General features: G+C 37.0%; 1 protein-coding gene and 1 long non-coding RNA gene across 3 annotated transcripts in view; one reads left to right on the top strand and one right to left on the bottom strand.

Moving 5' to 3' along the window:
• The window catches only part of LOC307191268, a 55,653-nt gene extending 51,609 nt beyond the window's left edge, over positions 1-4,044 (bottom strand). The window contains exons 1-2 of the long non-coding RNA XR_013829678.1: positions 3,669-4,044; positions 1,801-1,878 (exon numbers count right to left, since the gene is read on the bottom strand). This is a non-coding gene — a long non-coding RNA (uncharacterized lncRNA). The remainder of the gene's footprint in view (positions 1-1,800; positions 1,879-3,668) is intronic.
• Positions 3,940-18,894, top strand: part of CASD1 (CAS1 domain containing 1) — a 79,324-nt gene continuing 64,369 nt past the window's right edge. Inside the window, exons 1-3 of one of the 2 annotated variants that reach the window (XM_079931184.1) lie at positions 3,940-4,544; positions 11,625-11,721; positions 12,272-12,392. In XM_079931184.1, the coding sequence (XP_079787310.1) occupies positions 4,412-4,544; positions 11,625-11,721; positions 12,272-12,392 (351 nt within the window). In that variant the 5' untranslated portion in view covers positions 3,940-4,411. The remainder of the gene's footprint in view (positions 4,545-11,624; positions 11,722-12,271; positions 12,393-18,894) is intronic. The other variant, XM_079931183.1, reaches the window with a different exon arrangement.

Genomic DNA, 18,894 nt, shown 5'->3' with positions numbered 1-18,894 from the left:
AAAGTCAACAAATAAGGGAGCTCTTGTTCATCTCTCTCCCCCATGTGTGAATTCCCACTCTCCCCTCAGAATTCCTCTTCAAGTGCACTTGACATGACTCTACATATAGACCAAGTCAGAGTACCAGGGGAGGTCCTTATATTAAATATTAATGAAGCCTTATTTTATTGTATCTAGGAATGCTGAAATAACTTGCTGGGCTCATGATGGATCTGCTCCTGCTTAGTCATGCCATGTCAGCAAACCAAAACTTAGAAAACTTTCATATCTCTATAAATGCTCTGCTTGAGCAGAAATGCAGTATATCCAGTCAGCCAACCCCCAAACAGCAAGCCAACTCTAAGCTCTATCCTTATTTCCTTGTTTCTTCTCATCCCAAACAAGGATGACTATGTGGCCTCAGCCAACCAGATATTTTCTATTTTTCTCTTCCTTTTTCTTTATTCTTTACCCTATAAAAGCTTCCACCCCATTTTACTGTTCTCTGAAAGGAGACTATCCACTTCATGAAGTGTTAAATAAAGTTTGTATCACCTAAAATGTCTTCTTTAATCATTTTTTAACAGGAATTAACTATAAATAGAAGCTTTGGTAATTTGTTCTCACTATCCACTGGCTTACCTTATGAACACACCTCCCCACTGAAACCCATACTTTAGATATGGCAGAGGAGAAAGAAGATGAGTCAGAGTAGTAGAAATGACTTGAAGGATAGTGGTGGCAAGGAATGAAATGGTAAACATAACAAGATGAATGGTTTTGGAAGGAAAATAAAACTGGTTTCCAACACACTGAGTGTGAGGTACCACAAGACACTCAATGAAGCAGTTTCTGAGGTACATGAAAGAGGTCTGGAGCACATAACAGGAATCCAGGTTACATGCATGGATGCAGTGTGGTAGCTGTAGTGTAGGTTTCCCAAGAAGAAAAGCAGGCAAACACTTTCATATAAGGGTTTGAAAAAGCAAGAGGACTGACTCTTCTTGGAGATGCATGGGAAAGAAAAAAAGAGAGCCAGAGGGTGTAGTGGTATGGAAGTCAAAAGAGAAGATTTTAAGAAAGCAAATATGTCAACAATGCTGCACAGTCATGAAGGATAAAGCTAAGATAAAGACATTGGATATGGTAATTTAGGATGTGGTTGACATTTGAAACAGTGGTTTAGGTAACGGAATAGGAGCAGAAGTCAGTTTTCAAGTATTTAAAGAACCAATAAGTAACCAAAAAAAATCGGAACAGTAACCATAGACTGTTCCTCCAAGAAGTCTGATAGTTAAAGGAGAAGACAGATTGTGTGGTGAATTAAGGAAGGTGCTTTAAATAGGAAGCATTTGAGCTTACGTGTTGGGCAAACAGTGAAGAGGGAGAAATCGAAGGTAGAAATAAAGAAGGGAAACTTATGATACCAGGTTCTCAAATGAAATTTTACTGACACAATCAAGGACACAGATGAAAGAGACAGCTTTGGGAAAGAAGAGGAAGAATTTTTCAAGTCAGAAATGAACTATAGTTAATTATACTGTATTGCTTATTCAAAAGCTGCTAAGAGAGTAGATTTTAAAAGTTCTCATCATAAGAAAAAAAATTCTGTAACTAGGTATATATGCATGGTGACCAATGTTAACTAGAGTTACTGTGGTGATCATTTTGCAATATATACAAATATCAAATCACACTGTACACCTGAAATTGATGTAATGTTATATGTCAGTTATACCCAAATTTTAAAATCCCATCAGTATAAACAGTAATGAAATGGACACAGTGGAGCAGGAACAGTTTATACCAAAAGATTCTCACCTCAAAACTGAGCTCCTCCTATTGTGCTGGCTGGTCCTTTTCAGTCCTTTTTCCTGTCTTCTTTATCCCCATGACCTCCTGTGGTACAATAGGAAATAGATGTTTGGTTAATAAAAAAAAAGAAGAAGGGAAGGAATAAGGTGTAGTCAGGTTTTTTTGTTTGTTTTGTCTGTTTTTGTTTTGCTTTGTTTTAAGTAATGCATGGTTGAAAGACTTCCTATAAAATGGTTTCTCTTTTTCTCAGATTATTAGGGTTGACGTAACCTGCTGAGCATTAGTTAACATTCTGGACGGTTTAGGGATAGACAAATAAACATGGAGCCACTAACTAGTTTTTAGCATCATCACATTTGAGTTTAAGAAAGTTCCGTCTGGTTAGAGAATGGCAGGGAGCTGTAAGATTGAATTTTTGAGCCAAACCTGAGGAAGATGATTTTAAGGGGTAAAAAATTCAGGCAAGAAATCATGCTTTCACCAAGGCAACAACCAGGGAATGGAGAGGAGGCAACAGATTTGAGAGTTATTTAGAAGAGAGAATAGAAGTGGAACAAGTGAAGGCTGAAAAGACAACACTATTCTTTCTAGAACTTGTCAGAGAAGGAAAGAGATGGAGAGGTAAACACACAGAAACACAGTCCATGGATGAGCTTCACTAACAAGATAAAATTATTGGTGGAAGGGAAACATCCAAGAGAAAGGAAAGTTTAAGGAAGACACAGAGAGACGATGATTGACATGGGGATAACTGATGGAGTCATCAACACCCCCAAGAAAGGGGGACAGAAAGAGATTCAGAGCAGAGGAGAGGGATTAGCTTTAAACTAGTGGGAAGGAAGGAGGTCCACAAGCTATTTACAACATTTCAGAAAGCCTTCTGGAAATTCCAATTAAATAAAATGTCAAGTTTCTTTACTTTTGGCAGGCATTAAATCAACCCTGCAGGCTAACATTGGTTATCGTACGCTAATCAGAAATTCTAATTTGCTGTTGATGACATCATAGAAATTTCTAGGATGTGATTGGTAGACCATATACTGTTAGCAGAGTTATTTATCTGTTTTTTACAATATCAGATTTAATTCTTCCAGCATGTGGAACCTTGGATCAGAAGAATGACAGCCAAAATTAAGCGACCATTTCCAAGGAACAGTGCCTAGTGTTTGTACACTTATTTAGCTTTATTGCTTATTAGCATTACATCCATGACAGTGATGTATGTGATTTCATTTAAGTGACAAAATCTTTCAAGATATGGGGTCCACGGATAAAAACATAATAAAAAGAGTCCTTGGATGAAAAAATTGGGATGACAAGATCTGTACAGTCCCTTCATATCTAACATTCTATCATTTTAAGAGGGGCCTATAAACACAAGTTCAGGAATGGCTAAATGGGAAAGTTGCAAAGAACACCTGAAAACACCCTAACTAATCAATAACTCACTCTAAACAAGTAGAAAGGGAAGCAATGTAAATAACCATTCCCACCTGGAAGGCAGCAAGGGAGAAACCAAAAGGAGAAAACAAAACATGAGGGAATAACAAGCTCTTAACCAAGGCAAAGGTGTGCTGCCTGTTTTGAAAACCACGGAACATTAACCAACTCCGGGAGCAGGAATGACTATCCTGAGACGCTTTTTCATGTTTGGCCCATCCTAGCCAACCCTTGTGTAAACAAAAATTAAGAGTGGGGTTCTTTTCTCACCAACACCTACACTAAGCTAAGCTTCTACTCTGTACTCTTTGTACCTTCTACTCTGTACTTTGGTAGAGTTTCACCCACTGGAACTGGGCAAACCGAGGACTTTTTTCAAGTTGCAAGAGAAATGGGCTTCAAAGCAACGAGTTAAGAGTTAAGACTGGTCTTACCCGTGGGTTGGGTGCTAAGGCTACCAGCAGTCTCTACACTTGGCAAGCCTGGGGGGCAGCCAGACTGACCAGATAGCCTGACGATAAGCCCCGGTGACATTGGGGTGGCCTTCGCATCCTGCTGGGCAGGTTCGGGAAGTAGAAAGTTCACGAAAAGGTGTGTTGCGGAAGGAGGCAGTGGAGTGATGTGTACTTGTCTTCCGGAACAGTACTTATATTGCCCCCACCTGGGCTCAGGTAGCGGCCAGTAAGCTAATTGAAGCCCCAGGCTCGCGCTCGGGTCGGGGTGGAACCCTGCTCCCCTCTCCTTACATCCCCATGTCTCTGCCGCTACTGCCGCCGCCCGTGACCCGGTGACCCCGGAGGTCCGTCTGGGGCCCGTGACCCCGGAGCACCCGGCATCCGGACACCCCTCGCAGGCGCAGCCGCTATTAAGACAGGAGGCTAAAGGGGAGGAGGAGGAAGGGGAGGAGACAGGCGTCCAGGGCGCCTGGGGAAACGGCACGGCGGAGCAGCGGCGGCGGGGCTGGGGGGAGGCCGCTGAAGCGGTCGCGGCCGAGGAGGGGCAGGTAGAGGCCGGGGGCACCGCGGGGTCAGGCTCCCCGGCGGGCGGCGCGGGTGGCGGCCGCGGGGACTGGCGGCCGCTCCTCGCCTGGCTGCTGTGGCGGCGGCAGCTCCAGTGCTGCCCCTGTGCGGCGCCCCTTCCCCGCTCCGCCGCGCGCTGTTGTCATGGAGGAACCAAGATGGCGGCTCTGGCCTACAACCTGGGCAAGCGGGAGATCAACCACTACTTCAGCGTGAGGAGCGCCAAGGTGCTGGCGCTGGTGGCCGTGCTGCTGCTCGCACTGTGCCACCTCGCCTCCCGCCGCTACCGAGGTGAGCGGGCCCTCCCCCTGTCCGGGCCGGCTGGGGGAGGAGGCGACGCGGAGGCTGGAGGCAGCCCCCCTCGCCCGACACACGCCCACGCTCACGCGGCCGCCCGCCGGCGCGCCCAGCCCGCGGGGGAGGAGGTGCCCCCAGGTGGCGGGCCAGGCGCCCCCGACCGACCGAGCGGACCCCAGTACAGGCGGCCACGGGTAGAGAGCCCATGGTCCTGCGCCCCACGAGCAGCCTGCGCTGCGGACGGGGGCGCTTACCCGGGCCTGGCCCAGTGGCTGCTGGGGTCCCGGCTCCTGCGCGGGTTGCGCCGGGGGAGACGCGCCAGGCCCGGGGCTCGCGTGCAGGAGGCGTGCAGGCGGCCCTCCGGGGCCACCCCCGGGCGCGTGAAGGCCAAGGCCGCCCTGCAGTGGGGCACCTCCGCCCCAAGTAGGGTCACCCATTCTGCGCCCTAGGGGATCAGCTCTTTAGCTTTTGTTTTATCCGGCCTCTGCCCTGGAACAGCGGGGCCAAGCTGTTTGACAGCGGCATGGGCCGCCCCATTTTCCTTTGCCGCCGGGTGACAGCTGGCAAAAGATGCTCTTGGCCAAGTGGAGGAGGTGTCACCCAGGCTTTGTGATTCAGAAACGTTTAAAGCGTTCTGGTTGCACACTTTTTACAGAGTAAAGCCACTGGGGCAGATATTTGAAAAGAAGTTACAGGTTGACAGGAGTTGAGTTGGGCTATGAAAACAAGTTGGAAGCAGTTTGAGAGGAGGTCTTCGGTGTGGGTTTTGAGACTGGTGTAAAGAGGAAAAGGAAATACGACCTCCTTGTTTCAGAACGAATTATTCTTCAGTCATAAGGGGCATTTACTTGTCCTTGTTGATTGATTTTTTTTTTCATTTTCTCTGTAAAAATGCTACTAGGTTAGAGTTTGACAGGCTGAGGGAAATTAATAACGATAGGATCTTTTATTTGGTTCTTAGTATTATCGAAGCCATTATCTGGAAAGCTCTTGGTGATTGTGAGATTAATTGGTCAAGATGTAATGTGTAACAGGTGCGCATTTAACGCATTTCCAGTTTAACTTCACACCTACTTTGGCAAAATATCCAGTAAAGAGGCCACTGGAATCTGAACTCTTCTCATTTTAGGGAATCTTTCAAAGTGAAGGACATTTTGATCAATTCTGCTGTTTTGTTTCTGCAATGCTTGAGAATTAAAATTCTTATACTCTAGTACCATACTGGACGAATAGCCCTTTATATAAATACACTAAATCGATTGAAAAAGATAAATTATTTATACCCTTTTGGCCTTTCTTCTCCAGCCTCCTATAGATCACCGCCACATGACCTGGTAAGACTTTGTTTCATCTGCAGTTGCTGTAACAAGTCCAACACTTATATACACAAAATAAAACTAGCAATTTGATGCATTAATTTGTGGTAATTTTAAAGAAAATTTTCTGACTGCTATCATTTTATGCTATTTTGGTATAAGACGACAGTAATCTAACTCAATTTTATTTATGTGGTAGTGGAGATAAATTTTATAACTGTGATGCTATGGTCCTAAATGTAAACATCTAGTGCCCCTCACCTCCCTTTTTAAAACTGTGCTTTTATCTTTTGATAAGCTTGGACCCTAATTATTGTATTTAGATTATATGTTTCATCCTTTCAAGTTCTCTCATTAGCAGGGAAAATAGAATGTCAGATGGAAACTTATGAGTCAGTGTAGCAATCTGGGATTGTTTATAAAGCCTCCTCCAGAAGCTAGTCATCAGCTTTCGTAGGTGCTTTAGTGTCTTGAGTGTGAAGCAGTACACCTGGTGTGTGTACATGCCCATACTGAATGTCAAGAACTTGAGCCAGAGACAGTTTGGGGAAAATAACGATCTTACCAGGCACTTTTTAGCCAACCTCATGCTTTGGCAGTGTGAAACTGAGTCAGATGTAGTGCCTTTCACACAAGGATAACCATACGCTTGAATCATAGTATCATAAATTTTCAGAATAAGAAAGGACCTTATATTAGATATAGAGGTTTAGGCTATATATTAAAATCTTCAATGCATGCTTATGAGTTTGCCTCAGGCAAGGTAGACTGAATGCAGTTGGAATACACATATTCAGTATCTCTTGCTTTACGAACTACAGAAAGTAAAACATTACACACTACAGGAAGTAAGGCTTGGCAAAACTACATGCTATCATTAAGCACTTATTATATGCCGGGTGCTCTTCTACTAAAGGTTTTACATCTTTTAACTCATTTTGTCTTTACAACCAGTCAATGAGGTAGATACAATTACCAGATTTCGTCCTCTCCTCTTCTTTCCCCCACCTTTTTTAGTATCTCTGTAATCAAGATGAGTTTTTAAAACTTTGATTGCATGTCAAAGTTTAATTGATAACATTTTTTCCTACTGTTATCTAAAATAATGGTGTATTTTATAATCAGTGGTCTTAGATTCAGCTAATTACAGTATTATTTACATTTTAACCTTTTTTTTACATTTTAAAAATGAGGCATGAGAGGTTAAGTTGCCTAAAGATACACAGCTAATCTGACTGAGCTAGGATTTAAAACCCAGTTAGTCTGCCTCATGTCATTATGTTATATTCTGCTTTTCTCAGAGCCTCTTAGACAGTGGTGATGTATAAAAGGTGGAGTGAGAAAGCATTTTCCAGCGGGACATGGGTTAAACCATTTAAAAATACCAATTCAGCCTCACAGTGCCAGACAAGAGTTTTCTTATCCTTTTTCCAGTAAATGGTGATTTTCTAAAAGTTGCGTGTGTACTAAAGCTTACTTTTTATTACCTACGTTTATCTTTCTTCCTTCTTCCGGAACTCCAGGCTCACAGTCCAAATATGCTTTGCCCTTTTGCATATCTCACAGATATCTGATTTGCTCTGCCTGCAATGACCTGTCTCTCTCCTTGAAAGAAAGTACAGATTTTTCTTTCAAGTCCTGGTTCGGATGTCACCAGCACAGAAGTAGGAATTAGGAATTCAGTGTTTCTACAGTAACTAGTACATCCTTATCATTTTGTATTATAATAATTTGTATCTGACAGCCCCACACAAACTTTGAGCTTCCAAGGGTATTTTATTCATCTTTTAAATCATCAGAGCTTAACACACGGTAGGAACTCCATAAACACTTATTGAAGAAATAGATTTTCAAAGTCCTCATTTCCTTCTCTTTTCCTCCCTGCATTTCGTTCTTTTGGTTTTAATTTAATTTCGTGTTCTAATAGCATGTTCTGATCTCAACTTTAGAAGGTAGAGTTTTGTGGGGGGGGGGTTGCATTCTTAATATTATTTTCACAAAATATAATAGAATGACCTTTTAAAAAATATTCTTTTAATTTTATTTTTTCTAAATTTTAACATTACTGAATCACAAAATGTCCATTAATACTGTGATTACAGACTAAAAACATCATTTCTCTGACAAGAAGCCAGTATCTGTAGCCTTAAGGGTAGTTCCAACCTAGATGAATTTGAATTTTTTAATAAAGTTAACTTGCTTCAAACGTCTTAATTTTGTTGAAATCTAATTCTAATCTAATTCCTTTCTATCACTAGGGATATTAAATGTTAAATGTTAAATATTATTGCATGTTTTGGAGAAAAATAAGTTCAAAACTTCAGAAGTTAAAGCAAGAAAGAAGTAGCTCTAGGTCTCTGAGCCTTTTCTTTCTTTGACTGCTAGAAAGATCCTGATCTACATGACACAACTTGTAATGAGGCACTCCTAGCTTATCTAAAGAAAAATGTAAATTGTGATTTTTCAGCACAGACGAAAGTATAACTTGCTGAATTTTAGGCAAATAAAATATTCTGCAGATCATATTGTAAAACTCTATGATCTGGTATTTTCATGGTGGATAGTAAGAAACGCACAGCCTTGGCAGGATGATTAAGTCTAAAGTTTCAATGTGCCAGAGGTATTCTATTCAAAGGAAAATAAAAGCTACGGTTTATTTAGCACATCAGATGTTTTCTTTAGTTCTATTTTGTTTTTCAGTTTTTTTAAAACTTGTTTGTCTTTTTACTTATTTTGTTTGCTCTTAGTATTTTTCTATTATAGAAAAATCATGCATGAAAACCTCAGACTTTAGGTTGACAAACCAGAATGCTTATGCTTAAGATAACAGAATGAAGAGGAAGACAGCTATTCATCTAGATAATCTTTGTATGGGAGATAGTTGAAGTAGATAATTCTATCCCTTTAGTTGCTTTTTTTTTTTTTTAATTGTGTTCGTAGCTTGATTTATCTGAGCACTTGGCAACTTTCATTTCACGCTGGTTGTATTAAAGTAGCTATCAAAATTATATGAAGCAATTGAAAACAATGACTGCGCTTTGTTTTTTTTTTCTTTTGTTTGGGGTGCTTCTGGGTAAATTTTGAAAGGAAAATAATGTGCCAGCAGATGTTTACATGTAGTTAGTATACATAATAAAAATGTGGCACATTAACTTATTTTAACATTTAGATTTACATTTAGTGATTTGATTTTAAAAATATTTCCTTCCCAGGAAAAGAGAACTAGTTTTAGAGTATGGAATTTTGTGGAGTTTTCTTTTTTAGATCCGGTTAATTTTTTAAAATCAGATAATAATAGTATTTATTATTACTACTACTTCCATTATTTTGCTGACAGATATATAAAAGCCAGTCTCCTCTTGCCTTGTCAGTTATCTAATTAGCAATTCTTTTACTTTCCTAATAGTTCATCATATTACATTCTCTCTATTAAAATAGCTGGTGTAGTTTCTGTCTTTTGAATGGACCTTAACTGATGTGATACAGAGACTATTAATTTCAGATACAAGGATTTTTTTTTTTAATTTGCAATATAAAATATATTATGAAGAGTAACCATTAACTAGCATTCACTACCAGGTTAAGAACTTCTTCCCTGGAAAGACTAGTAGTCTCTACAGTACTGTGTTTATAGTGTCTTTTGGTTAGTGACAACTTCAAATCTGTTTTGCTATGAGGTTTTTCTAATGTGGGTTCTTGAGATTAGAGCTTTTGTTTTCTACTAGCTGAACTACTGAAAAATAATGTCTGAGTAGTAATATTGAAGAGAGGAAGAAGAGTTTGGCATTTTAAAACACATTTTTTGGTGGAGAAAATTGGTTATTTTAAGATGTTGGTATGGTACTTCATAGACATGGTTAACAAAGAGTATAGTCCCACACACTGAAGACTGATCAACGTGTGTTCCTGTTTAGGCTTCTATTAAAAAACAAAAATCAAGTAACAACACCACCAAAAAAAAAAAAAAAAAGAAGGGATAAAGAAGAAAGAAAAGGAAGAAAAACTTCACAGAATTAATACCAGTTATTTACAACTTCATATAACTTTTAGAAAATAGATGGGTTACTAACTTTTCACTTAGTTTAATAGATGTATTTAAAGAGGTAGAGGTGCTATAAATATGGAATTTTCATCCAAATTTTAAACATTTACTAGATTTTTAATAGGATTTTATTATATGGCCATTATAAAAGAATGCAGCAGGAGTGCTGTTTTTAGGAAATAATTGTGTGTTCCTTTAGTCCTTTTTTTTTACTCCTCCTTGATTATATAGCGTAATTTTTTAGAACTAGAATTAGTTTTTAAGAATTGGAAAGAATTAACTGATTATTTATAGTTTCCTTAGATGTTATTAAAAAATCTTTCAAATACAGAAAAAACTGCTCAGGCCACATATGTAACTGCAAAAATGTAATAATTGGTATTCTACTTTCCTTATCCAGTTTTTCACCAACAGAATAATGCAGTATTTTCACTTTTCCTTCCTGTTCTGTTTTAGAATTTATGACACTGTGGTATCAACACTTTCATTATTTATACATACCTGTCTTGTATTTGTATCACCGTTATCTGTATGTTGACCAGATAAATGGATAACTGGATTGAGAAAAGAGATGTGTTCTTCTACTTTAAATATCTTTGGGTCTTCCCTATCCCCACCATTTTGTTCTGTAGTATTTTTACCAGATGCCCTATCCTGACCTTAACTATTTGTAAAACAAATAGAGATCGCTGTTGACTGTTAATAAAGAACTAGAGATCAAATTTAAAAACACATGTATTTTATCATAACCCCACAGTTAATGTACACATCTCGTTTTTCCCTCATCCATTTGACATATTTGAACTTTTTTAATGTCTCCAATCCCCTTTTTAACCACGTACATTGACCATGTACATTAAGCTAATGTACGGTAAAATGGCCAAAGGAAGCAGGGTAGCCATCTGTCCCAGTTTACACAGGACTGAGGGGTTTTGCAGATGTGGAATTTTCTGTTTAAAACTGTGGCAGTCCCAACCGCACTGGGAGGAGTTGGTTGGTCATCCTAACGGAGGCAAGAGACAATCGAGAGAAGTGGAGGGGCTAAATATTAACAACAGCATTCATTACTGGTACTGATCATGTGTATCTTCAGCCACCATTTGACTAACATAGTTTTAAGTCTTATCTTCGTGAGATTGCAAAAGGATGAAATTTTATTGAGCTTTTTCAGAAGTTCTTGCATAAGTCTTCCTTGGCACATTTACAGAATAGGGATACCCCACTTCCAGGGAGGCTGTGAAAATTAGGGAGTAGATTTATAAAATACTTCAGTATTTACTAGGTTTCCAGATATGCTAATGCACTGAGTACTATAATAGTCGAATAGGAAGTCATTTCCAAAGTCTTCTCTTTTATCCCTTAAACTCTTCTTTCCCAACTAGAAGTAGGAGTGATAAACAGATATAAAGGCTAGTTTGAGGCAAGGTGATGTCCTTGGAAGGAAAACCTGAAGCAGAAGGAACTACCAAAGCAGTGAATGTAGCTTTGGGGATGAAGTATTTTCTAGGTAAAGAATCTGTCATTAGTGGCTCTTATCCTCTTGAATATTAATATATTAACATTTGCTTCTCATGGATGAGTGATATGTACCTAGAGGGTATAGTGAAGTATAGAAAACTCTGTACTCCCTCATCTCAAAGGCTTAAATGGGGTCAAATAACCAACATATAAGAATTTAACTATTGTTTACAACATTATTGTGTTTAATTACTATAGGAAATGATTCATGTGAATACCTTCTCTCAAGTGGCAGATTTCTTGGAGAGAAAGTTTGGCAACCTCACAGCTGTATGATGCATAAGTACAAAATCAGGTAGTTTCTTCATTTTGTTGTTTGTTTTCTTTTCTAAGATGGGTCTTAATATCTGGTAGAAAAGTGTTGGTGAATCAGGGAAAGTGATAGATGGTACCTCTCTATGTGATGGTAGAGAATTGCTGACAGGGTAGGAGTTAGAGGTGAGTCCAAAGGAATATTCTCGCTCTAAAGCATTAGGGAAAGCTTTGGAACAATCTGCTTTATCTCAGGTGAGAGATAACCAGGCCCAGGGCAATTGCCCGTGAATGAAGGACTCTTGCTTTGGGACTTAGATAGCTACCTCATGGAGTTATTCTGAGACAACGGATATAAAGCACTTACTATGGTTAGAGTACATCTGAAACACTTATTAGATGAGGGCTGTTATTATTGAGAGTTAGTCGATCATACACGGACTGGTAGGTTAAACAAACCTGGCCACCTATTTCTAAAGCAACATAACTGTGTATGTAATAATGCTGTACTACTTTCTTCACAAATTATGTGCTTTGAAAAGTGCTAGTATGCTGATTTTCCTTATTCTAATTGATGTCTTTGTTGATTTCAGTGAAGCGAAGAACTGCCTTGTAGATAAACATATTGCATTTATTGGAGATTCCAGAATTCGTCAATTGTTTTACTCTTTTGTAAAAATAATTAATCCCCAATTTAAAGAAGAAGGAAATAAGGTAAATTTTGTCTATTCATTTCATTAGCGTATTGTTTTAGAAGTTAGCCAACTGAATAGTTATAGGAGGAATGTGCCCTTTCACATTAACAAAAGGAACTATAAAATTTTACTTTGGTTTTAGGAAAGGTGGAGGGGGAAAACAGGGACAATTTGCCATAATGGGGAACATAAGAAAAAGAAGTGGTGGGTAAGGTATTGGCAAGCTTTTCATTGACTTAAACTTTTCATTTTCAGAAATATTAAAATCCTTTCCATGGAAAACTTTTTTAAAAATTGTAGAAAGAACAAAGAAGAAATATCCCTTATCCTCCTTTTAATATTTTGACATACTTCTTTTCAGACTCTTTTGGAAACAAAATTGTAATAGTTTAGCATGTACAATTTTATATCTTGCTTCTATCCCCACCACTTATCACAGTTTACCATATTATACAGTCAATGTACACATCTTCATAATGGCAACATATTATTGAATGGATATAATGTGATTTTATATAATCTTCCCTTTCTTAACTTTTTGTAGTTTTCTAATTTTTTTATTTTACTATTTAAAAACGGACATTTTTATTACATTTTTGTGTGAAAACTTTGCTTTTTAAATTATTTCCTTAGGACGGAATCTTTACAATGCAAATACTAGTTTAAAGAATATAAATGCTTTTAAAATTATTGATTATATTGTTAAACTGTTTCAATCTATACTGTAAGTAGCAATGTACATTGGGACCTAATTTTCTGTAACCTTTCTGGCACTAGGCATTCATGCTATATAGTTAAAATGACAGTGTAACAAATTTCTGCTCTTAATTTCTCATTTTAAAAATATGTCTTTTTTTAAAAGCTAACAAGGATGAACATCTTTCTGTTAATCAATTTGTTAATTAGTTAATTTGGAGGGAATGATCATATCTTTCTGTTTGTACATTTTTAAGTGATCTAAGGTTCTAATCCCTGCCTTCAGTTGCATGTGGTTGGGAGTGGGTAATGGCAAGAAGAAAAGAGTAAAGTACAAAAAGTTCAGAATTGTTGGGGTAATATCTCATGAATTTATGATGAAAATCTACCTGTACACATCAACTTGCCCAGCGGCAAGGAGTTGAAAAATCAGGGACTTAACAGCTTAAGTAGCTAGTTTCACAGTGATGATGGTGTAATGGTGTAACTCTTTAGGAACTACTCCTTGTGAGAAGAGTCTATAGGCTATTAGAGATTTTGTCTACCAGGAAAAGCGAGTATAGATTTTAAAGCTGAATAATAGAAAATAACAAAGTCAACCTTTCATTTTATTTGGTATCTATAAATGTATTTTCCACTTGTATTTATACATACAAAATTATACAGAAGAGTTGAAACTATTTAATGACCTGAGATTCTTACAGTTTAAAGTAAAAAACTTAGTAAACATTTAAAAAACAGATGTCTGATTTAAAAAAACATTTTTAGTATTTCTAGGCCTAGAATAGTGTGACTCTTGAAAATTGGAATAATGTATTTGGCAACAGTTAGTTGAAAAAAATCTGTAATGGTTTAGTCTATAGCCCAAAGTAGGTACAATATGGTACGTTGTTTCTGAGCTCTACATTTCCAATTTTTATTTTCTAACGGTTCCTAGTTATCCCACAATTATCAGACAAGATACATGTTATTTTATATGCATTTTAAAAAGAAACAAAGACAGTTTGTCACAGTCTTAAAGAGACAGTTATTGTGAAACTATTTAGATTAAACTGCTAGTGGAACATTTGCCAAATTGTATTTTACTTATTCTCTTGTCTCTGAACACCTTGAGGACAGAGATTGTGTATCATTATTTTTTGAATATGTTTCTTGTGCCTGGCATGTTGTGAAGTTAATTTTTTTTTTTTTTTTTTTTTTTTTAGCCTTGGTAATGGGATTCTTTGGGTGGAATAGGAGTATTGAAGATAATATTTTTTTGAATTTATTTCTTTTCTGTATTGGGGCAAATTTTTTAAAAAGGAAGCTTTAGAGCAGGATTTTCTTTTTTCAAATTATATTTTGTGGAAGACTAGTTCTGTACGAAGCTCTGGTCAAATAAGTTTGGGCAGAGCCAGATATCATATCCCCCTCTTAGATGGTTTTAATTTAGGCTAGGATATTAAAAACTTGAAAAGTCTTGCTATAAAGAAACCTGTTTGTGTTACTTCCAGCCAGAGGGCAAGGTAGATACTCTGGGGGCCTCTTCCACTTCAAACCAACTAGATCCTAGATTAAAAAAATACTTGTTGATGTATTTCTAAATGGGAGACACACCCCCAAAAAGGAACAAACTGTGAGGCAAAACCAGAGATGGGAACAATAACAGTAGGCGTGCAATAGAGATTCAGGTTGCCCTAAAGACAGATGCCAGTGGCTACAATACCCTATATGTAGAAAACTAAGCTTTGAGCCAGCATATTTATCAATAGTAATATTGGGAGCCAGAGGACAGTAGACTAATAACTTTAAAGTTCTGATAGAAAGTAAGTTTCAACCTAGAATTGTATCCCTAGCATACAGATTCCTCTGTTCTTGAAATATAGGACATTTTTCAGATAAACAAAAACTATGAGGGTTTACTGCCACATTAAACTTATATTAAAGGGTTTTCTAAAGAATAAACTTCAAGAAGGAGAGAAATAATTCAGAAAAAAAATGATCTGAAACAATGGTTAAAGAAAATAGTAAACTTGTATATAAATCTAAACAGTGTCTGTGTAAAATAATAATGTCTTTTTACACTTTACAAAAAGACAGTACAATAGCATATAAATCAGAGAGAGATGACCACAATTAAAGTGTTCTAATGTCCTCTTTACTCTTTAAGGTATTATTTTACTTTTTTCTTAATTCATCAACAAACTACACAATACACTTTAATGTTTATTTTATTTTATTTTTTTATTTTTGGCTGCATCAGGTCTTCATTGTGGCGTGTGGGATCTTCATTGCAGAATGCAGGATCTTTTTTTGGGGTGCACGGGCTCTTCCTTGTGGTGCACGGGCTCTTCCTTGTAACACATGGGCTTTTCTCTAGTTGTAGTGCGTGGGCTTCTCTCTAGTTGTGGCGCACGGGCTCCAGAGCACATGGGCTCAATAGTTGTGGCACGCAGGCTTACTTGCCCTATGGCATGTGGGATCTTAGTTCCCTGACCAGGGATCCAACCCGCATCCCCTGCATTGGAAGACGGATTCTTTACCACTGGACCACCAGGGAAGTCCCCAGGTATTATCTTACTTTAGAACTTAAGTTAATGATGCCCTTTAGTCCAAGGGCAAGGACTAAAAGGATAGAATTAAGGTGGGTAATTCCAAACCAGAAGAAGAAAAAAATTAAAACCAAACTCATCTCATACCAAATATAATGCACACATGTACATACACATGCACACATGCATATGTATACTCCGATACACACACATACATATATATATGAACATTTATATGTACATGTAAAAATCAGTGTTTACTTTTCATATGTATATAAAAATATGTGTATGTGTTAGGGAGCTAGAAATCAAAAAGTAAGATAATAGAAACATTTATAATCAAAATAAATGTAAGTAGTCTAAACTTGTCAGCTAAACACAGATTTTCAGATTGATTTTAAAAAGAATTTTCTGCTGCTTAAAAAGATACCTAAAACAAAAGGACATAGGAAGGATTTAATTTAAAATGAGAAGAGATTTACCAGACAAATATTTATTAAAAAAGATAAGTTGTATTAATATAAGACAAAATAGATTAAGAGGCAAAAGCATTATTGGGGATACATTTTAGTGACAAAAGATTCAAATCACTAGGAAGATTTTGAATTGTAGGCATTTAATAAATTAGCCCTAAAATATATAAAGCAAAAGTTAACATGATTACAGTGAGAAGTTGACAGATTCTCTACCACAGTGGGAGAATTACTCACTGCTCATGCAATTAATAATAGTGCAAGCAAATAAGTAAACATAGAGTAGACTTAATATGCTGATTTTATGAACTTATAGTTCAATACTTAAAGCATACACTAAGATATCAGAGAATATATTTTTTCAAAGCACACATGAAATCTTTTTGATCACATATTGGGCCATTAACCAAGTCCTGACAATATCAGAGAATTGGTATCATTCTCTCTCTGTTAGGTAAGTTCCTTTGTATTCTAACTTATTCTGATAAAAATTCTAGAATCCTACAGTAAATGTTCCAATGGTAAAATGCTAGACACATTTCCATTAAACTCAGGAAGAAAACAAGGAAGTCCATTATTGCTGCTTCAGTTCAATATTGTATTAGAGATCCTTAGCCAAAAAAAGATAAAGATGTAAGGATTAGAAAGAAATAAACTTGATATTTTATAATACAGTTATCTACACAGAAAATGCCAAAGAATCTATAGAAAATTTACTAGATGTAATAAAAATTTTAATAATATAGCTGATTATAAGGTAAATATATGAAAATGTAATTCAATAAAGCTGTTAAAAATTAATTGCATATCTACTTGTCAGGAATATAGAGTTCAAAAATGTTATTTAAAATATACTGTGTGCAATAATAACAAAAAGCACATAGTACATAGGAATAAACATAGTAACTAAGGAAGGTGTATATGCAGAAAACTCATGAAATTTTATTAAAAGGCAATTTAAATATAATTAAATGGAAGTTATGTACTGTATTCTGGAATGGGAAGACTCAATATTGTAAACATGTCAGTTATTCTCCAATTAATCTATAGGTTCAAAAAATTCTAACAGGATTTGTTATAGAACTTTACCAGTTCATTCCAAATTTTATATGGAGGGCAGTGGACCAAAAAACTGCAAGAGATCTTTAAAGAACAAGGTAGAAAGGACTTCTCCAATATCAAGACCTATTTTAACTAGACATCTTTTAATTAAGAAAATGTGGTATTGGGAGACCTAAACAAAGAAACCAATGGAGCAGAATATACGACTCTAAAATAGACACAATCATATACAAAAAAAACTTAACAGATATGCCATTGAAGATCCATAGGGATAGGAAAGTCTTTCAATTAATGATGCTGAGTCAATTGGTTATATAATGGAAAAAAGTGAAATTGGACCCTTACCTCACTCCATCAAGTATAATCATTTCTAGGTGAATTTAGACTTAAATGTGAAAGTCAAAACTTTGAAACCTTTAGAAAAAAATATAGAATATCTTTGGTACCTCAGGTAGGGATAAGTTTCGTACATAAGAAACAAAAAATGCTAACCGTAAAATAAAAGATGAATGCGGGATTCACGTTCTTTAAGATTATGTATTCATCAAAAGATACCTTAGGGCTTCCCTGGTGGCGCAGTGGTTGAGAGTCCACCTGCCGATGCGGGGGACACGGGTTCGTGCCCCTGTCCGGGAAGATCCCACATGCTGCGGAGCGGCTGGGCCCGTGAGCCATGGCCACTGAGCCTGCGCGTCCGGAACCTGTGCTCCTCAACGGGAGAGACCACAACAGTGAGAGGCCCGCCTACCACAAAAAAAAAAAAAAAAAAAAAGATACCTTAAAGGGAAAAGACAACTATAAACTGGGAGACGATATTTGTTGCATATATCCAAGAGATAAAAGGAACCAATTAATAAAAAAGACAACCCAGTAGAATAAAAAGAGGAAAGGCATGATCAGGCATTTCACAGAAGAGGAACTATAAATCCCAGTGTAAATCTAAAAGATGTTTAACCTCATTAGTAATAGGGGAAATGCAAATTAAGACCATAGTGAGATAGCATTTTATACCTACTTTAGTGGCAAAATTAAGTTTGACAATGGCAAAAAATATGAAGCCTAACAAGATGTATTAGAGAGTCTGTGTCTCAAACCACTAGTGAGGGTACATTGTTACAAACACTTCAAAAAATAATTTGCATTATTATGTGAGGTGAACATTTGTATAGTCTGTGAACATTTAGAACTATTACAGAAAGTGACTCATGTAAAGAGATGTTCAAGAGGGTAACTATCAGTGCTGTTTATAATCTAGATTTGGTGCATTGTATCAATTAACCTAGATTCTAAAAAAAATAACGAATATAATATTTGATGTGTATTGATAAAGTAAATTGATATATAAAATGAAACTAAAGAGACGTGACAACTAAATGCAATATGTGTTGTTTTTTCTTTTCTTTTTTATTGAAATATAGTTGATTTACAATGTTGTGTAAGTTTCAGGTGTATAGCAAAGTGAATATATATATATATTCTTTTTCAGAATTCTTTTACGTTATAGGTTATTAAACAATACTGCGTATAGTTCTCTGTGCTATACAGTAGGTTCTTGTTGGTTATCTATTTTATATATAGTACTGTGTATATGTTAATCCCAAACTCCTAATTTATCCCTCCCCCCCACTTTTTCCTTTGGTAACATTAAGTCTGTTTTCTATGCCTGTGGGTCTATTTCTGTTTTGTATATAAGTTCATTTGTATCACTTTTTTAATTCCACATATAAGTGATATCATATGATATTTGTCTTTGGTTCAC

This window comes from Stenella coeruleoalba (genome assembly GCF_951394435.1).
Source record: "Stenella coeruleoalba genome assembly, chromosome: 9".
NCBI lineage: Eukaryota > Metazoa > Chordata > Mammalia > Artiodactyla > Delphinidae > Stenella > Stenella coeruleoalba.
Note: the sequence above shows the minus strand (reverse complement) of the source record. Positions and strands in the feature narration are given on the sequence as shown.